The sequence below is a fragment of the Haliotis rubra genome, unplaced genomic scaffold (assembly GCF_003918875.1).
Source record: "Haliotis rubra isolate DU_JTF1 unplaced genomic scaffold, ASM391887v1 Scf115, whole genome shotgun sequence".
In the NCBI taxonomy this organism is placed as follows: Eukaryota; Metazoa; Mollusca; class Gastropoda; order Lepetellida; family Haliotidae; genus Haliotis; species Haliotis rubra.
The window spans coordinates 210,512-237,231 of record NW_025765059.1 but is presented as its reverse complement, the minus strand read 5'-3'; the positions used below and the strand labels follow the sequence as shown (position 1 = coordinate 237,231).

General features: G+C 40.3%; 1 protein-coding gene across 1 annotated transcript in view; it reads right to left on the bottom strand.

Moving 5' to 3' along the window:
• Positions 1–26,720, bottom strand: part of LOC124254198 (protein unc-13 homolog B-like) — a 219,012-nt gene that overhangs the window by 17,306 nt on the left and 174,986 nt on the right. Inside the window, 19 exon segments of the mRNA XM_046688088.1 lie at positions 166–251; positions 366–628; positions 1,514–1,603; positions 1,814–1,882; positions 2,540–2,690; positions 3,450–3,550; positions 3,813–3,875; positions 4,738–4,853; positions 4,978–5,105; positions 5,518–5,559; positions 6,182–6,323; positions 10,982–11,088; positions 11,711–11,831; positions 12,987–13,206; positions 14,330–14,404; positions 15,567–15,590; positions 24,164–24,172; positions 24,978–25,068; positions 26,305–26,390. Coding sequence (XP_046544044.1) covers positions 166–251; positions 366–628; positions 1,514–1,603; positions 1,814–1,882; positions 2,540–2,690; positions 3,450–3,550; positions 3,813–3,875; positions 4,738–4,853; positions 4,978–5,105; positions 5,518–5,559; positions 6,182–6,323; positions 10,982–11,088; positions 11,711–11,831; positions 12,987–13,206; positions 14,330–14,404; positions 15,567–15,590; positions 24,164–24,172; positions 24,978–25,068; positions 26,305–26,390 — 1,984 coding nt within the window.

The following is a 26,720-nucleotide window of genomic DNA, read 5'->3' as shown; positions in this document are numbered from 1 at the left end:
TCTGCAGGTGCTGTCTAACTGCTCTACTTTCCCAAATATATACAACTTTACTATTAACAACCTCCCATCTACAGTTACTATTTACTTGCTCTACTTTTCCACACTATAGTAAATGCCCAACAACAGTTTTAGAACATGAGTTTGAGAGAGTCAGCCTCTGACTACCTTCCAGAGCAAAGCAGAGGTCTTTAGAGAACAGGTCCCACAGCATGGCAGCACTAACTTGGCCAATGTTCAACTCTTGAGGGAACCTGAAATGGATCAAACAGTTTCTTACCAATCCAAGAAAATACACTAAGACAAAGTTGTGTGAACTACCATAAAAGACAATAAACTTCAATCTGTGTGAGTCAGAGCATACGTACTGGTTCAACACTGAAGTATAGCTGTTGCGGTCCTCTTCTATGACAGATACAATGAGGGCAATGAGTTTGTGCCAGAAGTCCAGGCTTCGACTACTTGGGCCCTCGAAGTCTGGGTTTGGTAATTCTGATGGGTCTGTCTGGAATTCTCGGTTGTAGAGCTCATAGCAGTTGTCAAAAAGAAACTTGTACGTTGATTTAATGCATGCAATGACACAGTCCTTCACAACTGTGCTGGCGCGGGGAGGACTTGCCAGTTCTTGCACCTACAAAACAATGTCGGACACATCAGGCCCCATTTCTCGAAACAAACTTAAGTCTGAGTTTGACTTAAGTAAGAGTTTTACTCAAATATGAGAAAAAGCAGGAAAATGCATTTCCAGAATAAACTGAAATTGATATTACACTCAAACATAGTTGATAATTTGAGTTGGGTAGATAGGCTACTTAAGTTGTTTGGGCTTTTTATTAAAACAAATGCCGTTGAGTTAAAAAATCAGCTGTTTCAAATTGTCAAACTCAGTTTGAAATTTGAGTAAAACTTAAGTTTTTTGAGAAATCAGAGCCAGGTCATCAGACATTACCTGAAGTATTTCTACATGTATTACACGAAATGTTGACATCCTATTATAAATGAGTAAGTGAGTCAGTTTGATTTTACGCCGCTTTTAGCAATATTTCAGCAATATCTCGGCGGGGGACACCAGAAATGTGCTTCACACATTTTACCCATGTGGGGAATCGAACCTGGGCCTTCGGAATGACGAGCGAACACTTTACCCACTAGGCTACCCCACCGCCCCCTAGTATATATGAGCTGAACTTGAAGTGGTCAATATGGATGGTCATGATGTGGTGGGGACAGATGGTTGGTTAGGTAAGTGAGTGAGTTTAGTTTTATGCTGCTTTTAGTAATATTCCAGCAATATCAGGGCAGTGAATACCAGAAATAAGTTTCACACCCATGTGGGGAATCGAACCTGGGTCTTCAGCATGACAAATAAAAGCTTTAACCATGAGGCTACTCCACCACCCCAGGTTGGTTATCATGTGGTGGGGAACAGACATGGGCTAGACAAGGATGTAAGTCAGCCATCTGAGTGGTTGGACAAGAATTTTTAAGAAAAGAAGAATATGACTGCTGACTTTACCTTCATTCTGAAGAAGGTGATGCTAGTGAGTAGGTCCACCGTGGATTTCAGATCCTGGAGGCGGGCTGGGTCAGATGCCGGGAAGTTGTTCTGGAAAATACAAGAAACAGATGAGATGACTAATAGCAAGATGCATATGTTAACCTGCATACATTGACAGCCAAGGGTTTGATGGAGCCGACGAAGCCACAATCATTCTGACATACCAGAAACACAACATCCTGATCAGGTAGGTATAAGGACTTCATGTATCAAACTGAGTTTGGGTTATGCTATATACAGGCTAGATAGAAAACTCACTCTGTACATTGACAAGTCAATCCGGAGTGAGTTGTGCAGCTGGTCCAGCAACTTGACAAACTTCTCTTTCTGAAATAAATATTTACAAAACACTTCAGTTCAATACATTATCAGAGTTGAGATATTAACTCTTCTACATAGTAGTTTCAAACACAATTAGGAAAGCATAAGCACATTAACATACAAAAAAGGCCCTGTCATTGCCATTGCTTAAACACCACAGATGACATTGTTTGACAACTATTCCTCATATCCCTCATCTGACCATAAAGAGATGAAGATGTAAGAATGACAAAGGAAATTTGATGGCCCCCACATATGCACGTTCATAGCACTACATAAACACAAACGGAAATCAATTATGGGGTAGATGCAATGAGAATTGGAGATAAAATCTCAAGACGACTGCCATCAGTCAACACTAACAATTTAAAACTAAATCTTTTTAACATTATCAGCTGAAACAGTCAAAATCCAATCCAACTGTATGAAATCCTGACTGAAGGACAATCAAATGTTCCAGCAATTCCTCCTTCGAGAAATGGAATGTATAACCTACATATTTTTCATGACTGCACAATGTTTCAAAATGTTACAACAGACTGAAATAAGCCCCCAAACTCAAGCGCAGATCCTACATTAACATTATCAGTCAGCTACAATTAACTGTGGCCTCACATTCAGACAAACATGTGACTGCCCTCAATCAAAATCAAATCCACTCACCCCGAAGTTGGATGCAGCGAAGCGATCACTGGCAGAGACAGCTGTTGTTGCCGTCGTGTGTGCATAGAAGGCATTGATGTTTGCAAGGAGCGTGCTCATGACTGCTGGCACGCCGGGACACATGTACTTGGTTGCCAGGCAGGAGAAGTGACTGTAGAAAGAGTAGAAGATGGTCAGCAGTCAGCTGGATTTATTGGCCTAACCACATTCAAGGCTTCAGTAAAGTTTGCCAAATGTTTTATGGTAGGTATGTGAAGGACTAAGTTTGGCAAATAAGTGACAGAAATATCACTGACTTGTACCATAAGGTCCCTTGTTTTATCAGGTGAACAATTCTCTTGCCTCTGCATGTGTTTGTGAAGCATGTCACTGGAGCAGGACACACTCATGTTTTGGGAAACAACTGGTTTTATAGTGATTTACAGACACATGGTTATGATACAGTCAGAATCGCACAAGAGACTGACTGACTGAGTTTGGTTTTACGCCGCTTTTAGCAATATTCCAGCAACATCACGGCGGGGGACACCAGAAATGGGCTTCACACATTGTACCCATGTGGGGATTCGAACCTAGTCGCACGAGCCAACGCTTTAACCACTAGGCTACCCCAAGAGAATGCACAAGGACGCTTTATGACTCCTAAGATTGTGGAAAATTTGGTCAGTTGTATATAATGCTGCTTTGAAAACCAAGAATGTCAGGATCAGTGCAGGAGCTGAAAACCAAGAATAGAAATCAGGTGGATTCAAGATGACTCTAGTTACTTCCCCTTGGATGCAGCACAATCACAGAATCTCTCTATACCCATGTGAGTTTCATATCACTCTTTACTTTTCATTGTTATTGATTCGTTGCATCTTTAGTATAGTAATAAGGAAACGAGATGATAACTGCCAATCACACTCACGTCATGGCCTGGTATATGGACTCGATGCCATATCTCATGGCAAACTCATCCACAATTTCCTGGGCTGGTTCATCGAAGTACACTTTCCATGCGTCATCTTGCTGCAATCGGGGAATAATACCATCAGCAATAACACAATCAGCGAACAACACAATCAGTGAAAAATACTATCAGGGAATAACACAATCAGTGAAAAATACAATCAGGGAATAACACAATCAGTGAAAATTAACACAATCAGGAAGACACAATCCGAAAAATAACAACCTGGAATAACACTGCAGATTTTATCCCACGTTTCAATTACATTGCTTGTTATCAAACAGGAAACAGATGCACTGACAGAAGGCTAGCACAGCTTACCCCTTTAGCATCTGGTAACTTCACCTCACCCTCAGCTTGCTCACAAAGATAGTGGAAGAGGTTCTGAAATAGAGAAGACACTGGTGACTTCCACGTGAAAGCAGATATGAAATTGTGTGATAGGCGTCTATGTAGGACATCTGCAGCCACTTTTATAGAAGAAAGTATTCTGCACAGACAGGAGCACTAATGATGTATTGTTATGTTGATGGGATTCGAACCATGGACATTCTGAATGATATATTGTTATGTTGATGGGATTCGAACCATGGACATTCTGAATGATATATTGTTATGTTGATGGGATTCGAACCATGGACATTCTGAATGATATATTGTTATGTTGATGGGATTCGAACCATGGACATTCTGAATGATATATTGTTATGTTGATGGGATTCGAACCATGGACATTCTGAATGATATATTGTTATGTTGATGGGATTCGAACCATGGACATTCTGAATGATATATTGTTATGTTGATGGGATTCGAACCATGGACATTCTGAATGATATATTGTTCTGTTGATGGGTTTCGAACCATGGACATTCTGAATGATATATTGTTATGCTGATGGGATTCGAACCATGGACATTCTGAATGATGTATTGTTATGTTGATGGGATTCGAACCATGGACATTCTGAATGATATATTGTTATGGGATTCGAACCATGGACATTCTGAATGATGTATTGTTATGTTGATGGGATTCGAACCATGGACATTCTGAATGATGTATTGTTATGTTGATGGGATTCGAACCATGGACATTCTGAATGATGTATTGTTATGTTGATGGGATTCGAACCATAGACATTCTGATCTGGGATCAAACACCTTGTCCACCTGACCAAAGATCCAGCGTGACAAGGTAAGGATGTCAGCTGGGGATGACCTTGACCCTGCCACACTGAACTCACCTCGTGAAGGCAGGTGTATTGCACATGGTAGGGGGCAACCTTCTCTTCGCCCTTGATCTCCACACTAATGTGGAGACGGATAGCACCAGATACTGCGGATTTGTCAGTCCGCTTTTCTGTAAAATAAAGAGGAAGTGATGACTTATATTTATATTATCAAGAGCTTTCAAATGGTACAGCTGCCTAACACATAGATACAGATCTGTCTGTCTGATTGGTAAAGAAGCAGATAAAACTTACCCAAGTTGTACCAGACATCCATCTCGCCACTCAGAGTTCGCACCTCAATAATAGTCTGGCCCAAGAAATCATCAGATTCTCGTGTCAATTTCTGGCGTAACTTGGACTTGAGGTCATTATCTTCATCCCTGGAGACAAGAGAGACACGTGTTAAAGGAGGTACTTGAGATATTTCGTTTTTGGAGTGAGTGAGTGAGTTTAGTTTTTACGCCGCTTTTAGCAATATTCCAGCAATATCACGGCAGGGGACACCAGAAATGGGCTTCACATATTGTACCCATGTGGGGAATCGAACCCGGGTCTTTGGCGTGACGAGTGAACGCTTTAACCACTAGGCTACCCCACCGCCCCTTTTTGGAAAGATTGCACTGCTACAAAAGGTAACTTACTGCAGGATGCTGATCCACAAAGTGTTCATCACACTAAGACAATCATAAGTCTACACAACCTACATAGTTACGATAAGTCTTAACAACACGAACACTTTATGTACTGGGGCCCTGGTCTGTAGATGCGTACAACTCCCACAGATGAACTTACCACACACGGACCTTGATCCTGTCAGAGGAATTATGGCACTCACTGGAACAGACACAGGACATTAATAATTGACATAAGACATTAGTAATAATAGACATAAACATTAGTAAAATAGACAGAGGACATTAGTAATAATAGACACAGGACATTAGTAATAATTGACATAAAGACATTAGTAATCAGACAGAAAGTGTAAAGGTAGAGGACTTAAGCTACCACAGCTTCATACAAGTCTAAAGTCACATTTCCAATATAACAGCATCTATTGGTGTATTGAGGTAAAACAGGCATTCCACATATCTATCAAATATGGCCCACTTTACCAATCTGAATTGCTTGATTCAGTTCAACAGGTGTTTAACTTTGACCATCTGTTTCCTTGACCAAAGAACAACAGATACACCCAAACACAAAACACATGTATCCTCCAAAGTATACATATATCCTCCCATTCTTTAGTCACAATTCAGTTACATATATGCCACTTTTAGCAATATTCCAGCACTATCACGGCGGGAGACACCAGAAAATGGGTTTCACACATTGTACCCATGTGGAGAATCGAACCCGGGTCTTCGGTATGACGAGCGAACACTTTAACCACTAGGCTACCCCACCGCCCCTTCACAAAATAGATGATACTAAAGGTGACAAAGAAACTCACAAATAAAATTTTTCATTCCACACAGGATTCAAGTCTTGAGGCACTGTTTTGGTTCGTTTTTTCACTTTGCCAACTTGCACTGTAACATAGGGATCACTGGTTCCGGTCTTGTCCTTCCCGATCAGGCCCTGGGCACATATCACTGCAACACGTCACATCGCGTCATCTCACGTACACCACGGACACAGTTCATCATACAGCAAAATAGTTATTATTGTCAACCAATGTATTTGAGATTAAAATTGCTGGAAATTGTATTACTTCACTGCAAATTGCTAGACACGATCTTACTGAAGAGGACTAACTGTTTTGTTTTACTAAACAGTGAAAATTACTAGACTTTGTCCGACTGAACCTGGTGTGGCGAAAAAATATTCAATTAGTCAATGTTTCTTTCTGTTTCTTTACATTTGTTGAACCAGGACAGACACATACAAGAAGAACATCAACACAGTGCAGACAAACGGTGCTACCATGGTGTATAGGGTGCTGGACACAAAGCTGTGGACAATTCACTACAATGCTAACAACTACTAAAAACATACTACAATGCTAACAAGCTGATTACAACATACTACAACACTAACATCTAGCTACAGCCGGTGGACATACTACACATATAAAGCAAGCCATGAGTCAATGGGTATTTCAATGATGGGACACGGATATGATCCTTGTAATCAGCCGAAGCGGTGTGTATTGTAATATGACGTAGGTCTACCTGTGATTGCTACTTTAGCGGACCACTTAGATGTGCCATCAAGTATGTTCTGTTTAGCTGCTTTCATGTGTCCCACATGCAGAGGCAATTCAACTTCAAACAAGGATCTGGAATATGACACAGTTGTCTACAACAGCGCACACAACATCGCACACAACAGTGCATACAATGTCACAAACAACATCGCACGCAACACTGTTCCTTTAGACTGGTAGCACAACATAGACTTTTTGATGAAAAATATTGGACAAGATAGCAGATTTAGTTCTTTGTGACGTAGATTAGCTGTTAGCTAACACTTGGGTTGTATGACACAATCCATATCTTGATGTATCAACAGATCCCAACACTTGCCATTCAAAGAACACATATTCTGTCATTAAACAGTAGAAATAATAAGACCTAAAACTTATCAATTGATTGGAGTCAGTTAAACAGTGGTGAGATCTGAGCTGGAACAGATATTTTAATGTCTTGTCCATACAACCATGAGAAAATAGTGTTTTACAATTATTTCTCATTGAGTTTTACAATTCCTCATCAGATAATTTTTATGATTTAGTCATGAAATGCTACTTGTATGACACCACAGAGTATCGCGATGCACCGAACGTTCGGAGATGGGTTATCTCCCTTGTTCATACACTACGCTACAGCACAGGTTGTGGAGGGTATGATGGAAGCAGGTCTACAGGTACACAACATAGCACCAAGGATCAGCAAACAGGGAGCTGACAAACTGGGACTGGTTCAAGTTTCAAGTGACAACTACCCACATTAAAATATTAAAATATTAAAATATTAAAGAGGAAGAATTTCCCCACAGAGTTGCATTTAATAATGTTCGCTGACTCAACAGATACTACAGTAAAATGGAACAAAACAATATTATAAAATCTAAGTGCAAAATATAAAAAGTGAAATGTTAAAATTGCCACTTCCATCTGGAGTGAAGCATGCTGACACAACGGAAGTGACTATAGGGATGGAAAAGTGTGATTATTTGAAATAGAAATAAGTGCCTAGAATAATTAAAATGTATATCACAAGCAGCTACCAAAACATTGTATCTAACAGCTTTACCTGGTGCCTGGCTGGTCGTCACAGCTGATATTACTCACACTCATGTGCACACTCACTCCACTCACACACACACACGCTTAGTGTGCAACAGTTTATGATGTTATTATAAATTAGAGTTGGTCTTCAGCAACCCATGCTTGTCATGGGTTCGGGTGGTCAGGCTTGATGACTTGGTTGATACATGTCACCATGTTCCAACAGCATAGACCAATGCTTATGCTGTTGATCACTGGATTGTTTGGTTCAGACCTGATAATTTACAGGTCGCCTACATGTAGCTAGAATAATGCTGGGTGAGGTGTTAAACAACCAAACAAACAAATAAACTAACAAAGGTATTATAACACTTGTTGGGCAAATGGAATAGGTCCACAGTTACAGTATGAATTAAGGCTCACCTGTTACAGTTTCTGAGGAAGGATTAGCACATTTATGCCATTATGAGGCCTTTGTTTTGAAAGCTAAACAGGCCAGATTTAGCTCCTTTAGATTATGACGCAATTGGTGCCAATTGATATAGACTGGTCTCCTGTCTAAGCCCGAAGCCAAAGACACACATAGTGAAATCAATTGCATTAATACGTGTGTTAAAAAAAGAAAGATGCACGAAGCAATGATTGATTGTGTGTTTTCATTTCCCACAGAATTCAAAACTGCAAAGTGCATTTATGTTCCTGATCTATTTGGTTATTTTTTCGACATCAAAGTTATTGTTGAAGATGAAGGACATATATTTTTACAATTTCTGTAGAAAAGTAGCAACTAACTTAGAATACTTGCACATTCAGCAATGGCTGAGATCTAGTGCATTTACTTTTTCAATTTGGTTACACTGTATGCAGAAATTGGTGACACTGACACTTTACTGATGGAAAGACAATCAACCAAGTTTGGCACAATTGCACTGAGATACAAGAACAACACACCTGAACCTTCAACACATGAAATGGGTCCAATAAGGTCTGATCATGTCAGTTTTTAATCAGCTGGCACCAGTGACATCATCTTGCTAGGGACATATGCCATGGTGAGTTTATTATGAAAATAGAACTCTCGGTAAATGTTCAAATATATATAATGCCAAAAGTAAATATTTACTTGTTATATCTGTCCTGGTTTTGATTTGAAACGACTTTTAATGTTGAAAAAGTGCATGACAAAATGGTATATTTTAGTGTAAACTTGCAATTTAAAGAAGGCTTGTACGTCAATCACTTCTGTATTGATTTGATTTATTTGGCTTCAACAAAACTTGAGCTTCGTCAGTCAGGAAGTTTGAGAGGACATCCCCATCATGTGATGGCAGTCATTCAAGGTAATTGGTTAAAAGTCAGTACTGACATTTTTTTTGTGAAAAACAAAACAAACACCTTTAACAAACCTCCACAATTATTAAGTATGTAATTACACATCTTTACAGAGATAATCATAGAGTCATTGGCCATGGCAGCCATATTATTCAGGTCAGTGTTTTACGAGCATGTTTTAGTGATACCTTCCCTGTGTTAGCGAGGAACCGATCATCTAGTGTCAGCTGCCCAAACTATACATAACAACATAAGGGATGGACAATTGGCCATATACATACACTCACATAAACCTTTGGTCTAGGTAAGCTAAGAAAGATAAAATGTAAACCCTTTCCTGTATAAAAGTTAAAAAATTAATAAAAAAAACCTTTACCAGGCTGTAGCAGGAGGTACAAACCTCGCTCTGGTTAGACGGCGGCACTTTGTTCAGATGAACATGCTGTAATTAGGCAAGTAAAGACTGTAACAGGCAAGTAGAGTCTGTACCATCCGGCCAAACAACTGTCAAGGTTACAATAACCAGTAGTGACCTCCCCAGCAATGGTCATGACAATCAATAGTGACCTCCCCAGCAATGGTCACGACAACCAATAGTGACCTCCCCAGCAATGGTCATGACAATCAATAGTGACCTCCCCAGCAATGGTCACGACAACCAATAGTGACCTCCCCAGGAATGGTCATGACAATCAATAGTGACCTCCCCAGCAATGGTCACGACGATAACCAACAATGGTCCACGACAATAGTGACCTCCCAGCAATGGTTACAACAACCAATAGTGACCTCCCCAGCAATGCGTCAGTGTGACCTCCCCAGCAATGGTTACTGATAATCAAATAGTGACCTCCCAGCAATGGATGTCAATAGTGACCTCCCCAGCAATTGTCACGACAACCAGATGGTTAGTAAATTCAGAAGGTTAAGTACAAGAAGTTAAGTTGTTGAGGGAGGTAGTTTTGATTGCAAGTATTTTTTTAGGAATCTTGTAAAGTAATGCTTATTGTAGTATCTGCCATGACTATCTATTGCTGCTGCTGTGTTCATGTTGACCAACATGGACGCCAAGGGAAGGCAACAATCACACATCCTCAACCAGTTGCAACCATTGGAGACAATCATCACATGTCCACGACCCTCTGGTCATGTTTCAAGACTGACTGACTGAGTTTAGTTTTACGCCGCTTTTAGCAATATTCCAGCAACATCACGGCGGGGCACCAGAAATGGGCTTAACACATTGTGCCCATGTGGGGACTCGAACCCGGGCCTTCGGCATGACGAGCCAACGCTTTGACCACTAGGCTACCCCACCGCCCCATATGTTTCAAGAACAACAATCACACATCTACAATCACATGTCACAAGTGCAGGCATCACAAGTGCAGGCATCACATGCCTGCACAAGTCTGGCTATGGAGGTCATCTACAACTATTTAAATGTGTTTCCAACTGAAAGCTTAATGAAAATGCCACAAGAGCTTACAGGTCTGTGATTAGTCAACATGAATGAACTATACATGTGTATTCACAGCAACTGAATGAGTGACGCTATGTGTGCAGCTACTACAGTCTAGGGTACAACACTGAAGGTCTGGTACAACACTCATGCTACAACATCTACCTCTAGCACACACATGTGCAGGAAGTGGCCAGTGAGCATGCTCAGGGCACCACTTCACTCACCAGTTATAGCTATTTTGGCTGACCACTTGGACGTCCCATCAAGCACACTCTGTTTGACAGCTTTCATGTGACCAGAGTGAGACTTTTTATCTACACTGAACACTTGCCTGGAGATAGGATACACACAGTTATTCCCCTATTTCACATGTAGTAACTCTCTATAACTTCACACAATACACCATTATGACTATGTATAGGATATTCATTGGTTAAGGGATCTGTAGTGGGGTCAGCAAAAGGGCCTGCTACTGCAGTCTTAGTCAAGGGGCAGACAATTCAAACACTATATACTTGAATATGTGTAATACACTGCCTTCCAAGTGCAATTATGGTTATGTTGTAACTCAGCAAAGTATTTTTCCATTAGTATGATTAAAGAAGTACATGTAATTGAGATATTCAGTGAGACTTCTTGGAGATAAGTTAGATATATTAGTGCAGGCGACAGAAACCATCTGTCTTCATGTTAAACATGGTTACACAAGATAAGAATACTGTATCATACATGTTGCATATACCATGAGCCAATGAACCACATGTTTAATAACATACTCCACCCTATAGACATGTTATATATTACTGGAGACATGCAATAACATCCCCAAACAATGACAACTGAATAAGACATAAGTTCCTATAAACCTGACTGTTTACCACAGTGGTTACTTGTTTTACCATTCAAGTCTAGCTATACATGGTCAAATGGGAAGGAACAGGAAAGATCGTTACCTGATGAGCTCAAATATATCTGGCTTGTTTTTCTCACGTATCTTCATCCGTTCTCGCATAGCCATGATAATGTTGTGCGTTTTGTCCTCCGCTCCATGCTTGGAGCTCTTCTCAGCTGCCCCTGAAGATGACAGTACAACATCCCATACAGCCATCTTGTATAACACTATGGAAACATCTCAAAAGTTGCTTCATTTACTTACCTCCTGGTACAGCATCAAAAGATGGTTTAAGTCAGTGACAGGGGGTAACACTGAGCAAATCTTTCTAGGTTACAAGGAGACAATTTATAACATTGTTAACATAATTCACTACAGCTATCATTGAGAATGGTACATCTTTCTGAGGTTACAAGGAGACAATTTATAACATTGTTAACATAATTCATTACAGCTATCATTGAGAATGGTACATCTTTCTGAGGTTACAAGGAGACAATTTATAACATTGTTAACATAATTCATTACAGCTATCATTGAGAATGGTACATCTTTCTGAGGTTACAAGGAGACAGTTCATAACATTGCTAACATAATTTTCATTACAGCTATCATTGTTAAGATAATTCATTACAGCTATCATTGGTGTTTGGTACATCTTTCTGAGGTACATCTTTCTGAGGTTACAAGGAGACAATTTATAACATTGTTAACATAATTCATTACAGCTATCATTGTGTTTGGTACATCTTTCTGAGGTTACAAGGAGACAATTTATAACATTGTTAACATAATTCATTACAGCTATCATTGTGTTTGGTACATCATTAATTCATTACAGCTATCATTGAGAATGGTACATCTTTCTGAGGTTACAAGAGAATGTTAACATAATTCATTACAGCTACATCTTTCTGAGGTTACAAGGAGACAATTCATTGAGGTGGTACATCTTTCTGAGGTTACAAGGAGACAGTTTATAACATTGTTAACATAATTCATTACAGCTATCATTGAGAATGGTACATCTTTCTGAGGTTACAAGGAGACAATTTATAACATTGTTAACATAATTCATTACAGCTATCATTGAGAATGGTACATCTTTCTGAGGTTACAAGGAGACAGTTTATAACATTGTTAACATAATTCATTACAGCTATCATTGTGTTTGGTACATCTTTCTGAGGTGTTAACATAATTCATTACAGCTATCATTGTGTATGGTACATCTTTCTGAGGTTACAAGGAGACAGTTCATAACATTGTTAACATAATTCATTACAGCTATCATTGTGTTTGGTACATCTTTCTGAGGTTACGGGGAAGTGACTTACTTTGCAGACAGTCAGCATTGAGCAAGTCTTTGCATTTCTCATGACACTTGACCCCACACTCAGTGCACCTCACTCCCTGGCGCGCAAGTCCCCACAGCAGTCCTTCACACTCAAAACAGTATGTCGGTGATGTTGCGGTCCACACAACAAAGTTGTGTGGTGTTGTGCTGGAGATGGGGTATATGAGAGCCTGGAGGGTTTTCTTGTAAACATGCATCTTCTGTAAAGTCAATGTAGATCTTTTATTAGGAGCGACATGTCCAAGAACAAGACTTTGCAGACACTACCCCATACAAGAGTGAGTGAGTGAGTTTAGTTTTATGCCGCACTCAGCAATATTCCAGCTATATGGCGGCGGTCTGTAAATAATCGAGTCTGGACCAGACAATCCAGTGATCAAACCCCATACAAGAACTGACATAAACAATTACAGCCATTTAAGAATTTAAGAGCATGAATTAAGTGCATTTTGTACAATGGCGACATTCAAAATAATTCCAAAATAATTCTTTTGTGATAGGTGACAATATTCCAATGAAATGATGGTGGACTGTAATTAATAAGGTCTGGTCTAGACAATCTAGTGATCAATATTGATAGCAAAAATCCATACCATCAGCGAACTCTGACACCCACTTATGACCCTGACACTGTGTCTCCAATAAGTCCCCTTTTACAACTAGCACAGGTTCCTGATGACCAATTTTAACCCAGCATCTTCATGCTGTTTTCTTTAAAACATTTCCTTGGCCAAGCATCTTTCCCCATTATCTGTTTGTCCCATCATGTGGTCAACTAGTTCACATCCATATGGTCCAGGATATTTCTCAGTACTCAGGGAGAAGTGAATGAGTGAGTGAGTGAGTTTAGTTTGACGCCACACTCAGCAATATTCCAGTCATTTGGTGGTTCTGTAAATTATCGAGTCTGGACCAGACAATCCAGTGATCAACAGCATGAGCATCGACCTGCGCAATTGGGAACCAATGACATGGGTCAACCAAGCCAGCGAGCCTGACCACCCGATCCTGTTAGTTGCCTCTTATGACAAGCATGGGTTACTGAAGATCAATATTCTAACCCGGACCTTCACGGGTACTCAGGGAAAGCATTTGGCCCAGTGGCCTAGAGTTTTGTTTCTTGGCTATCTTAGGATGCACTGGTCATGCGTTCAAATCATCCATAGTCCCCATTTATCAACCTTAAGCTTTACTATTGTGGGCCTTCCTATCAAACAAGCTGATAGACTGTTACATAGCTAGAAAAGTGTTCAACATGTCCTTAACCCCAACTCAACTCATTCAAACACACTCATCGTAAGGCTTCCCTGGCCTTCAACTTACCAGTTCTTCATCATTAAGAGACTGGCGAGCCACCATCGCTGAGGGCACACCTGCATTTCTCTTGGCTGCCATGCTCTGTTAAAACACATTTGACACATACAACGCTTGTCAACCAAACACAACATAGCTGAATGTTGAAAATACCAACCACATGTAATACATGTGATCTGCAGAGACAATAATATGAAACTGATATGAATCTATGCCACTGACAGCTCGGTCCGACTTTGTTAGTACAATTAAAATTACCAACTTCAATGAGAGAGAGAGAGGTAGGTATTAAAGATGGTCAGTGTAAACAGTTAGGCAGAGGACACAGCTGTCAGGTCATTGCAGGATCAATTATCGTCTCTGTTATCTAACAAGCCTCACTGGTCTTCTGCAGCAATGCATTAATGAGGACATTTTCAGAGAAAAGACATTCTCTTGACGTTAAAAGCAGTTATAAAACACTTCCTTGGAATAAGAAGTACAAGATAACATCAAGGTCCATGCATTATAATGCAACACAATGCATCTCAGCTTAGTCTTCCACTGACTTAGTGGCATTTCTAAACAGTGACCACTGAATGTCAATTACAATATTGTTTCTCAATATACAGTATTACCTGGCATTACATAAACAATATTGTTGGGCATTATATAAACAATATTGCCTGTTATGTAAACAATATTTTTCATCTTTATGCAAACAATATTGCCTGTCAAAACAAAAACAATATTACCTTCATTACATGAACAATATTGCTGTTTATGACTTAAACAATATTGTCATTATGTAGACAATATTGCCTATCATTATGTAGACACTATTGCCTGTTATTAATATACAATATTGAATATCATTATGTAGACAATACTGCCTATCATTATGTAGACACTATTGCCTGTTATTAATATACAATATTGCCTGTTATTAATATACAATATTGCCTGTCATTATGTTGACAATATTGCCTATCATTATGTAGACAATATTGAATATCATTATGTAGACAATATTGAATATCATTATGTAGACAATACTGCCTATCATTTTGTAGACAATATTGCCTGTTATTAATATACAATATTGCCTATCATTATGTGGACAATATTGCCTGTCATTAGATAAACAATAGTGCCTCTAATTATACATAAATACTTCTTCCTGTCATTATGTAAACACTTTTGCCTTCATTACATTATTGTCTATGACATATAAGTCCCTGTAATATTCAATGTGTGATCAATTTACCGTGATATGCCACCTGGATGTATACTGGGAGTCCGGGCAACACAGAGAATATGTTACAGCTAAGCACACAGAGATCAGACAAATATACACATTTATATACAAGGTATTGACCAGAACGACACCTCACAATGGCCAAACTGTCTTTTATCAAATCACGATTATTATTCTTAATTCAATGATGAAAATTATCTTTAATTTGTTACTCAATAAATTGAAAAAAATGTAGATGCACAGCTATTGAACAAATCTACTACTAGTTAAAATTAAATTCTACAACAATATCTTCTAGTATTTACTTAAAGGTTGTCCAAGGCTGTTGTTTACAAGAACATCTCCCAATGAGGAAGGCTGGCTTACAGTGTAATGCTGTGATGTTGCCTCTATAAGGTCTAAACTACACACAGAATGAAGAGAGATATAATCACATTCCTCCCCATGCAGTTGGAAACCAAAGTCAAGAAGACATGCTGAGAATAAACTGTCATTCAGTACAAGTTGTTGCAATTGAAATGAGAAATGGAAAAAAATACAAAGGCATAACCTGTAAAAGGGACGACAGCTCTAGAACCTAACATAATGTGGGTGATGCTTATTGTCATGGCAACGATGCAGTAACAACTTCAGCACCAACATCATACTCTCACAACTTCATCCTTTGATAAATATAGAATGTATAGCCTCATCTGGCCAACATCTTAACCTTTTTATTCTCTATCTATTTCTTATTTTGCAGCTTAGATATTTTCCTGCAGCCATGGCAACAATTACAGAAATAGAACCATTGGCTGTGTATCTTCATCTTGAAGCTCAAACTAACCCCAGGCTTGTTTGAACTACTGAATTTACATGAGAGTATAAAAAAAATCGTCTTATTTTTGCGTAAAATGTTCAATCAGAATTTGACCTACTGATGTATCAAGGCTCCCGATGACATCACAGTAGAAAGGTGATGTTGTTATCATGTACTCATATCCTCACTGATGGTCAAATTATAACATTGATGGAATGAATTGATTTAAAACATACATTTCTAAATTTAAAGGTAACCTTTTTGGAAATTTAAAGGTATCTCTTGACCAATGAGTGATGTTTACTATCTCCTCAAAAATATTGTTGATCAAGTTAGAAATGTTAATGACATGACCTTTTACTAATCTTTCCATGATATTACTGTGTCAAAAATGTTCTTGCTGTCAAAGTACAGATGAAACAGACTTCTCAGTACCTACAAATGTAATATCACCTACAGAACAGAGCAGATACCACTCTGAGTATCTTAATACCTTTTAGCACCTGTCATGCCCCATAGTCAGTATAATGCAGGTGCAACAATCCCCTTCTACACTCAGCATAGTCACCTAATGACAAGAACAGTACAAGAGATTCAGAGGTATCAGTTTGGAAAAGTAAGTAACATTTCAGAAAGGAATAACAACATTGCCTGCTATGGCAAGCAACGGTTTCTGTTGATGATCCTCTGAAAAATGTTGCCGTTACCATGACTAAACACAGGTATGAAGAAGTAGAAGGTGGTGTTAATACAGGTACGTTACAGTGGGTACCAAAAGTGTACCATAATGTTCCTTGTAATGTAAAAGTGATACGTATGACAGGCTGTACCCCAAGACTCCTCTCTGTTCACCAGCTACAGGCCACGTGATGCGGGCCGTGAAGGTGGATACGTGGGGGAAGATGCAGTGAAGTTGTGACAGTGATGATGGAGTCTAAAGCTGTTCATGCAAGATGTGGTGGCAGACTAGTCAAAATGTAAGAAAAACTGCCAACACACTCAGAAAAGTTCTAAATTGTTGGGCAAAACGTGTTAAAAGTATAAAATATGCTCGTAAGAGTGCAGACTGTGTACTACCATGGCTGGGTAATGCCTCCTCCCGGTACTTCAGCTGGTTACCCTCCATGATATCTACACTGGCTGGTATGTTACCCTCCATGATATCTACACTGGCTGGTATGTTACCCTCCATGATATCTACACTGGCTGGTATGTTACCCTCCATGATATCTACACTGGCTTGTACGTTACCCTCCCTGTTACCTACAATGGCTGGAATGTTACACTCCATGATATCTACACTGGCTTGTACGTTACCCTCCCTGTTACCTACAATGGCTGGAATGTTACACTCCATGATGCCTACAATGGCTGGAATGTTACACTCCATGACGCCTACAATGGCTGGAATGTTACCCTCCATAATACCTACAATGGCTGGAATGTTACACTCCATGATGCCTACAATGGCTGGTATGTTACCCTCCATAATACCTACAATGGCTGGTATGTTACCCTCCATGATGCCAATTTGGCTGCTGTTTCCCTCCCCCATACCTACACAAGCTGGTGTGTTACCCTCCTGATACCTACACATGCTTGTATGTTTCCCTCCCAGATACCTACACAAGTTGGTATCTTACCCTCCCCGATACCTACACTAGCTGGTATGTTTCCCTCCCAGATACCTACACAAGTTGGTATCTTACCCTCCCCGATACCTACACTAGCTGGTATGTTTCCCTTACCTAGACAAGGTTGATACCTACACATGCTTGTATGTTTCCTCCCAGATACCTACACAAGTTGGTATCTTACCCTCCCCGATACCTACACTAGCTGGTATGTTTCCCTCCCTGATACCTACACAAGTTGGTATCTTACCCTCCCCGATACCTACACTGGCTTGTATGTTTCCCTCCCCGATACCTACACTGGCTTGTATGTTTCCCTTCCCGATACCTACACTGGCTTGTATGTTTCCCTCCCCGATACCTACACTAGCTGGTATGTTTCCCTCCCAGATACCTACACAAGTTGGTATCTTACCCTCCCCGATACCTACACAAGCTGGTATGTTTCCCTCCCGGATACCTACACTAGCTGGTATGTTTCCCTCCCCTGATACCTACACAAGTTGGTATCTTACCCTCCACACTAGCTGGTATGTTTACCTACACAAGCTGGTATGTTTCCCTCCCAGATACCTACACAAGTTGGTATCTTACCCTCCCCGATACCTACACAAGCTGGTATGTTTCCCTCCCTGATACCTACACTAGCTGGTATGTTTCCCTCCCTGATACCTACACAAGTTGGTATCTTACCCTCCCCGATACCTACACAAGCTGGTATGTTTCCCTCCCTGATACCTACACTAGCTGGTATGTTTCCCTCCCCGATACCTACACTAGCAGGTATGTTTCCCTCCCTGACACCTACACTAGCAGGTATGTTTCCCTCCCCTATACCTACACAAGCTGGTATGTTTCTCTCCCTGATACCTACACAAGTTGGTATGTTTCCCTCCCTGATACCTACACTAGCTGGTATGTTTCCCTCCCCGATACCTACACTAGCTGGTATGTTTCCCTCCCCGATACCTACACTAGCTGGTATGTTTCCCTCCCTGACACCTACACTAGCAGGTATGTTTCCCTCCCCTATACCTACACAAGCTGGTATGTTTCTCTCCCTGATACCTACACAAGTTGGTATGTTTCCCTCCCTGATACCTACACTAGCTGGTATGTTTCCCTCCCGGATACCTTCACTAGCAGGTATGTTTCTCTCCCCGACACCTACACTAGCAGGTATGTTTCCTCCCTGATACCTACACAAGCTGGTATGTTTCCCTCCCCGATACCTACACTAGCAGGTATGTTTCCCTCCCGATACCTACACTAGCAGGTATGTTTCTCTCCCCGATACCTACACTAGCAGGTATGTTTCCCTCCCAGATACCTACACAAGTTGGTATGTTTCCCTCCCCGATACCTACACTAGCTGGTATGTTTCCTCCCCGATACCTACACTAGCAGGTATGTTTCCCTCCCTGACACCTACACAAGCTGGTGTGTTACCCTCCTGATACCAACACATGCTGGTGTGTTACCCTCCCTGACACCTACACCAGCTGGTATGTTTCCCTCCCTGACACCTACACTAGCTGGTATGTTTCCCTCCCTAACACCTACACTAGCTGGTACGTTACCCTCACTGAGGCCTACACTGGCCGGTATGTAACTCTCCCTGATACCTACATCATCTGGTATGTTACCCATGGTAAAAGTCTGACAAATGTTATATTATTCCCTTCAATATCCAACATTAGCAATGTGCAACTTTCTCATTACTTAAAAGCTGATGCTATATCCATATATACCTACATATGAACTGTAGGTCCATGAATATAACCAAAACTTTACCAAAGTTACACCTTAAAACATCCTTATCATTGTGTTTCTATCTTCATCGTCAGGGTCAGCACCTCCTCCAAGATTACCCTTTGTGATGTTTCTTACTCCTAAATGTTTCATTAACACCATAATGACCGTGTACTAATGATGTAGAATCTTTGCCTTCATGAGCCCTCCTGGTTCATGTGTCATCACAACACCACTACAAGGATCCCTGACTGACCATGAAGCTGTGTGGATATTGAAAACTGACAGTTGACAAAATTAGGTTTTCTTTGGTTTTAAACAGATTTCGCAATCCATAAATAAGGCTGCATAAAAACAATTATCTGTTTCTCAAGCGAGGAGGGAGGTAAGACTTTTTAAAGTATTTGTGTTTGAACAAAAAGTGATGTGGAAAACTTTGGGGTTTTTTGCCTGCTAAGTGTACCAACAAACATAACTGGGCATAAAGTGAGCTATACTGTTACATGTCCAGCTTGTCATTTCATGAATAACAGAACATGCTTCATGTTAAATGAGGAAGTTGAAAAATAGTTTTGGATTAACAATTAATATGACTGATGTGCAGGATTTAAATTGATGCACAGATCCCAAAGAAACATTTAGAACCAAAGGTACAACCACATCCTATGACTCCACAGGCAAGACACAGATGATATACAGATGACTAAGAAACATATAGAACCAATGGTGCAACCACATCCTACAACTCCACAGGCCAGACAACCTAAACTTATCTTAAACTCTTCCTCCAGGTATACAAACATCCTCAAAACTGCAACCTCCGACATGACTGTCTGTAAGCATTCCTTTGAAGTATCAACCACAAGCCTAACCACAAACACTGTCCACCTAACCATCAACTACACAAGCCTAACCTCCCATGGTGTCTACATTACTATTGACACCCCAAGCCACACCTCCATGGTGTCCACATTGCTGTTGACACCCAAGCCATACGTCCATAGTGTCCACATTGCCATTGACACCTCAAGACAGCCTCAACTGTTGTGCATTTTGCCATAAACATCTTGAGCCGATTTTTTCAAATTTAGACATCACTACAAACATCTTTAGAATGTAACCTTGTTCATTAACATTTATGTGGTCATTTACAACTGTCTCTTCAACTCTCAATCTCCCACATTAAGCTCTCAACAAATGTCACCCCAAACCTTCATTCTGGCATTCTAAACTTGAAACTCCTGAACAATGTAGGCTTATCATCCCTGGCACCAACAAATTCAATGAAGCCCCACAACACCATCCAGTATAGTCCTCAAACCTTTCCGCCCCCTCTACAACGCCTCAACCAAAATAATCATCTAATCCCTTGGGAAAGGCCAAGCTAACCTTCCAATCAGTCAATAAAGGCCCAACCAGCTGGTTCCAGCTAACCTTCCCACACTCCAATGATGAACGCCCCAAACCACCCCAGCTAACCTTCAATAAAGGCCAAAAGGCTAACCTTCCCACAGTTCAATGAAGGCCAAAAAACACCCCAGTTAACCTTCAATAAAAGCCCCCAAACATTCCAGCTGACCTTACCACACACAAATAAAGGCCATAAGCCAACCCAGTTAACCTTCAATAAGGGTCAAAAGCCACCCCAGTTAACTTAACACACGTCAGTGAAGTCTAAAAACTACCCCAGCTAAACTTCAAACCTTTAATGAAGGCCAAAACTAATCCAGAAAACCATCAATATCAGCCTTAATGCAATTAACATGTAGATGTTGGTGCGGATATGTGTATTAATGTTATTGTTATCAATGAATCCTGACAATTCCATCAATTAATCATCCCCAGCAAATCATACCCTTTTCAAACCAATGCAAATATTACCACCCTACATCAAGATTCAAACCCACCCCAGCAAATGCTTACTTGCCTCAATAAATCTGAACAACGATCCCAGCAAATATTTACCTCCCCAGTTGAATCTTGACAACCGTCCCAGCAAAACCATTCCGTCCTCCATGAATCCAAACTACCATCCAAGCAAAACTATTCTTTCCTCGATAAATCCAAACGACCATCCCAGCAAAACCATTCCTTCCGCCACGAATCCTAACAGCAATCCCAGCAAAACCATTCCTTCCGCCATGAATCCTAACAGCAATCCCAGCAAAACCATTCCTTCCGCCATGAATCCTAACAGCCCTCCCAGAAAACCATTCCTTCACGATGAATTCTAACAACCATCCCAGTAAAAACATTCCATCCTCCATGAATCCTTGGAGCCCACCCAGAAAACCATTTCTTCCTCAATGAATCCTGACAACCACCCCCAGCAAAACCTTATGTCAATCAAAGAATCTTGGCAACAACTCAGCAAATCTTACCCCCCCACAATGAAACCTTGCATCCACCTCAGCAAACGATACCTCCCCCAATGGAGACTCACAACCATTACTTCAACAAAACACCCGAGCAAACCACCCTCCTCATTCAACAAAGCATCACAACTATGCCAGAAAACGCTTCCATCTTCCCTCTCTCAAACTCACATCCAAACAACAAACAATATGTCCTTCAATGAAGACTCACAGCCACACCAGTAAACCTTCCCTCCCTCAATGAATCCAGACAACCACCGAAACAAAACCACCTTTGATGAATCCTAACAACCACCCCTGCCAACCTTACCTCCCTCAATGAAGACTCACAACTACTCCAGAAAACCTTACCTCCCTCAATGAAGACTCACAACCATTCCAGCAAGCCTTACCTCCCTCCTTGCTGGTCTGCGCAGTTGTCACAGTGGATGAAGAGTACATTCAAAATTCATCATTTAATATTCCTAAATCTAAATCAGCTATTTCATTCTAAACCACACAAACTCAGGAATGAACTCGAATTCACAAACATCATGCAAAATTAATTTTATCTATACACATACAGAAATGGTCCAAACTACTTTTCAGCTGACAAATCAAGAGGGGCTATTCCACTGGAAACACTTCTACTGCTGACAAATGTCTAGGGGATGTAGCAGCTATTCTGTTCATCATCGTGCATGGTCATGCTAATAAACCAAGGGAGAAAAAACCGGTAACTGAACTGAAAACATCTAGCATCCACTGCTGTGGAGCACATATTTACTTTATTCTTGAGTAGACCAGCTTCTGCTCTCATAACGGTGCGTAACTGCAAGGGAATGCCAGCGTTGTGAATCCCATCAAGCATTAAACACATTGTATCAATGTACAACCAGTCAGTGTGTACCTCTCTACTTACTAGCTACACACATACCACTCTGTGGATATTGCTTAATAAACCCATTTAGGATCTTCAAAGTCTACATTTATCTAAACAAGGACCCTGTCTGCAAATCTGGTGAATGTTCATATTTCAAACCCTCAAGAGCCCATCTTCAGATCTAGCTGACATCTAATACTTTTAATCAAAGAACTTGGCCTACAAAGAGAGTTGTCTTCTCTTCACATCCTTGAACCCTGTCTACTTATTGTGCTGACCTCTAGCCACCCAGCCCACATACCCTGTCTACTCATTGTCTACTAATTGCATTGACATCCAGCCACCCAACCCATGGACCTGTCTACACATTGTCTACTAATAGCATTGACATCTAGCCACCCAGCCCATGGACCTGTCTACTCATTATGCTGACCTCTAGCCACCCAACCCATGGACCTGTCTACACATTGTCTACTAATAGCATTGACATCTAGCCACCCAGCCCATGGACCTGTCTACACATTGTCTACTAATTGCATTGACATCTAGCCACCCAACCCACGGACCTGTCCACAATAAGATGGTGTCTACCCTCTCCACCTTTAAGCCCAACAACTCACTGAAATGACTTCTGAAGCTTAGCCTGTATCAGAATCAGCCCAACTCCTAATCAGGTTCTGGCTAACCTAGCATTGTAGTACACAGTCTGTGTTGTGTGTTCAGTGCACTGATATGCATCAAAACCACTCGAGGATGGATAGTGTGACTACTAATGTACTGATCTCTCTAAAAAAAATGCTACATTTGAAGTAAGACGAAACAGATATTAAGAAATGATAAAACAAAATCTGAAGGGGAACTTGCACCAGTTGTAACATTGTAGGTTTTAGAGTTTTTGGATGTTATGACACTTAGAAATGAACTGTGCAGTCTTGGGCTCCCCTTCAGATCTGGCTCAGTGTAAGACCTATAGTTACAATCACACTGAGGGAAAAAAAAAGGAGTGTTCATCATGGTCCTGGAGGCAGATGTATCAATTGCATGGACAACGTAGAAATGTTACTTTCTGCCAAAACAATTATCATGATATTAGTGTGTGACATGTTTTGGGGTTGTCCAAGCAACGTGATCTGCTCCTTCCATGATGGAACTCCGTGTCGGTCCTGGGCCTTGCGGCGGTATACCTTGAGTACCTGGGTACACATAGGAAGAAACAGAACTGGGTTAGTTGGCAGTCAGTGGACATCGACGGTCAGTCACAGAATCAACTACTAGTTAAATGTGAGCAATATTAGTGACAAGCAGCAACTACAATCTTACAAAAGCTTGGACAAGCGAAACCAGTGGTGTGAAACGATCCTTGTTGTCTAGGTACAATGTCACACTTTCAGTTACACAGAAATATACTTATTCTTGGAGGTCACCCAACCATGAACAATCCAGTGTGGTCACCTAATACCCTTATCAGTAATCGTTTAATACATCCATGGGTACCGGACCCTCTGTCTCCAAGAAGGTGTACAGAGAAAACCTGACATCATCCAACAACCAATATGTCAGCACTATTGCTATGAAATAATTAAACTCAACATTAGTATCTGAGCCACTCCAACAAACTTGAAAAAATTGAATATGATGAACATATATTATTTTACTGATGTGTGATTATGTTCTGGTGCAAGAGGATGAAACAGGCTATACAAGCTAGATACAATTTGTCCACACCCAGTGGATGCATGATCAAATACAGGATGTATCTTAGAAAAGGAGAAATCAACAAGTATTAGGGAGCATACATGTTCAAAATGTACTTATATAACAAGTAACTGTTCATACCATCATGCCAGTTAATAATTTTGTTTAAATGGGTCTTAAGATAAACTTGAAACTAAACTGTTTACACTGAAAATATACTTCCAGAGCAAACTATATAACCAGAGTTCAAGGCATCATCAGATGAATGAAAGTGTGAATACTGCAGTGGACAGGAGCACTCACCAAGTCACTGACTAGTGGGATGGACTTGCGGCGAGGCTTAATCTCCGGCATGCTGTCTATGCTGGTGTAGAATGGGTTGTGTTCTGGAGGGCTGAAACACACACATAAGGTTTTATTGGCTGAAACACACACGCAAGGTGTTATTGGCTGAAACACACACATAATATAAGTTGTATGCTTCTCTCGAGGGTAATACAGTCTAATGTATGCCTTTTTGTTGCAGTGTTACCCGAGCCGGTAGGCGAGGAATAAGACTGCTACAAGGAGGCGTATATCAGACCGTATTACTCGAGGAAAAAGTTTACAATGTTTATCTTACCGACATGTTAAATGAATGTACAAAACCTATCTTTTTGTTTTATTTTGAAGATCGATAAGCTTGCTACCGACATGTAAACAAAATGGTGTCTGCCTCTCGACTGGATTTTTATATCAGTGAAACATATTTTGACAAGCTTAAAACTGCTATAAAAGTAGTTAATTATGTTTAAGTTGAGTGTGCAAACGACGCAATGTATAACATAGTTTAAATAAAGCAGTGAAAGTCGATAAAAAAAAAGTGTACAAAGTGAACTCAAAAACAGTTAATCGAACGGTTTTAAAATGCCATGCACTGCATGCGTCATATTATGACGCCATACGATTGTTAGTGATACAACTTCTCGACGGAGAGCTTGGCGGTTACCGTGGCAGTGGGTAATATTTTTTCCAGTTGTCAGCCTCCTGGGAGTGGTGACACGGAAACTTGTTAAAGCATCATTGACCAACAGAATTAAAGTATTTAACATGAAGGTAAGTTAAGGTGTCACTAACATAAGGTGTTATTGGCTGAAACACACATGAGGTGTCACTCCACCTCAACATTCCCACACAACTGGAGTGACCTGTGTATGAAATTAAGGAGGCTCCATTAGTATTTGAACCTAGGGTCTCCAAATGTAAGCAACATTAGCATCATCACAAGGACTTGTCTTTTTTGCTTAATTTCAAACACTGGTGACTATCATTAACATTATTGCTATTGCAATGTTATAGTTCGACAAATACCTTTTTCCTCACCTAATTCATCATTATGACAGATAATAACATATCTGGATAGTCAATGACTGGGCTACAGATGGCTACAAAAGTAATTACTGTTTTATGATAATTAATTACTCCAATGTGGCACTTCATTCAAGGTCTGTCTGTGAAAAGAAAATGAGTATTATTTTGATAGATTTAATTCTGTCTATCAATGCTACATATGTACTCAAATTTAGTGCACTACAGATCACATTACATGACATTAGATAAAAAAAACTGGCTTAAAGTTGAACCAGCTTACCCTCCATTGGCATGGTGTGACCAAGAGTATTTGTTGCGATAATCATCATCACCGTACTCGCCATCACCTCCCATCAGTGATCCACTCTGAAACAGAAGATTTGTGTTAAAACAGAAACCAGAGACCTCAAGCACAAAATTTCACTTTCATCAAATACATTTATAAGATCCTAAATGTTTTCACATACTAATGACGGCCATGATAATGAATTCATGCAATCCAGACACTTCCTGATCAGAGAGGCTGTTGAATGTTACCATCAAGATGCCCCTCTGCAGTACCAGATGGCCTCTAAAATTTACCTTTTAATTACTTCTGTCATGTGGAAGACGTTTGTGGATTACATGTTCGAAGGAAAGTCAAATGATGGACAATGTGTCACCAAATAAGCCCTGTTAAACCATAGGTCTCAGTGA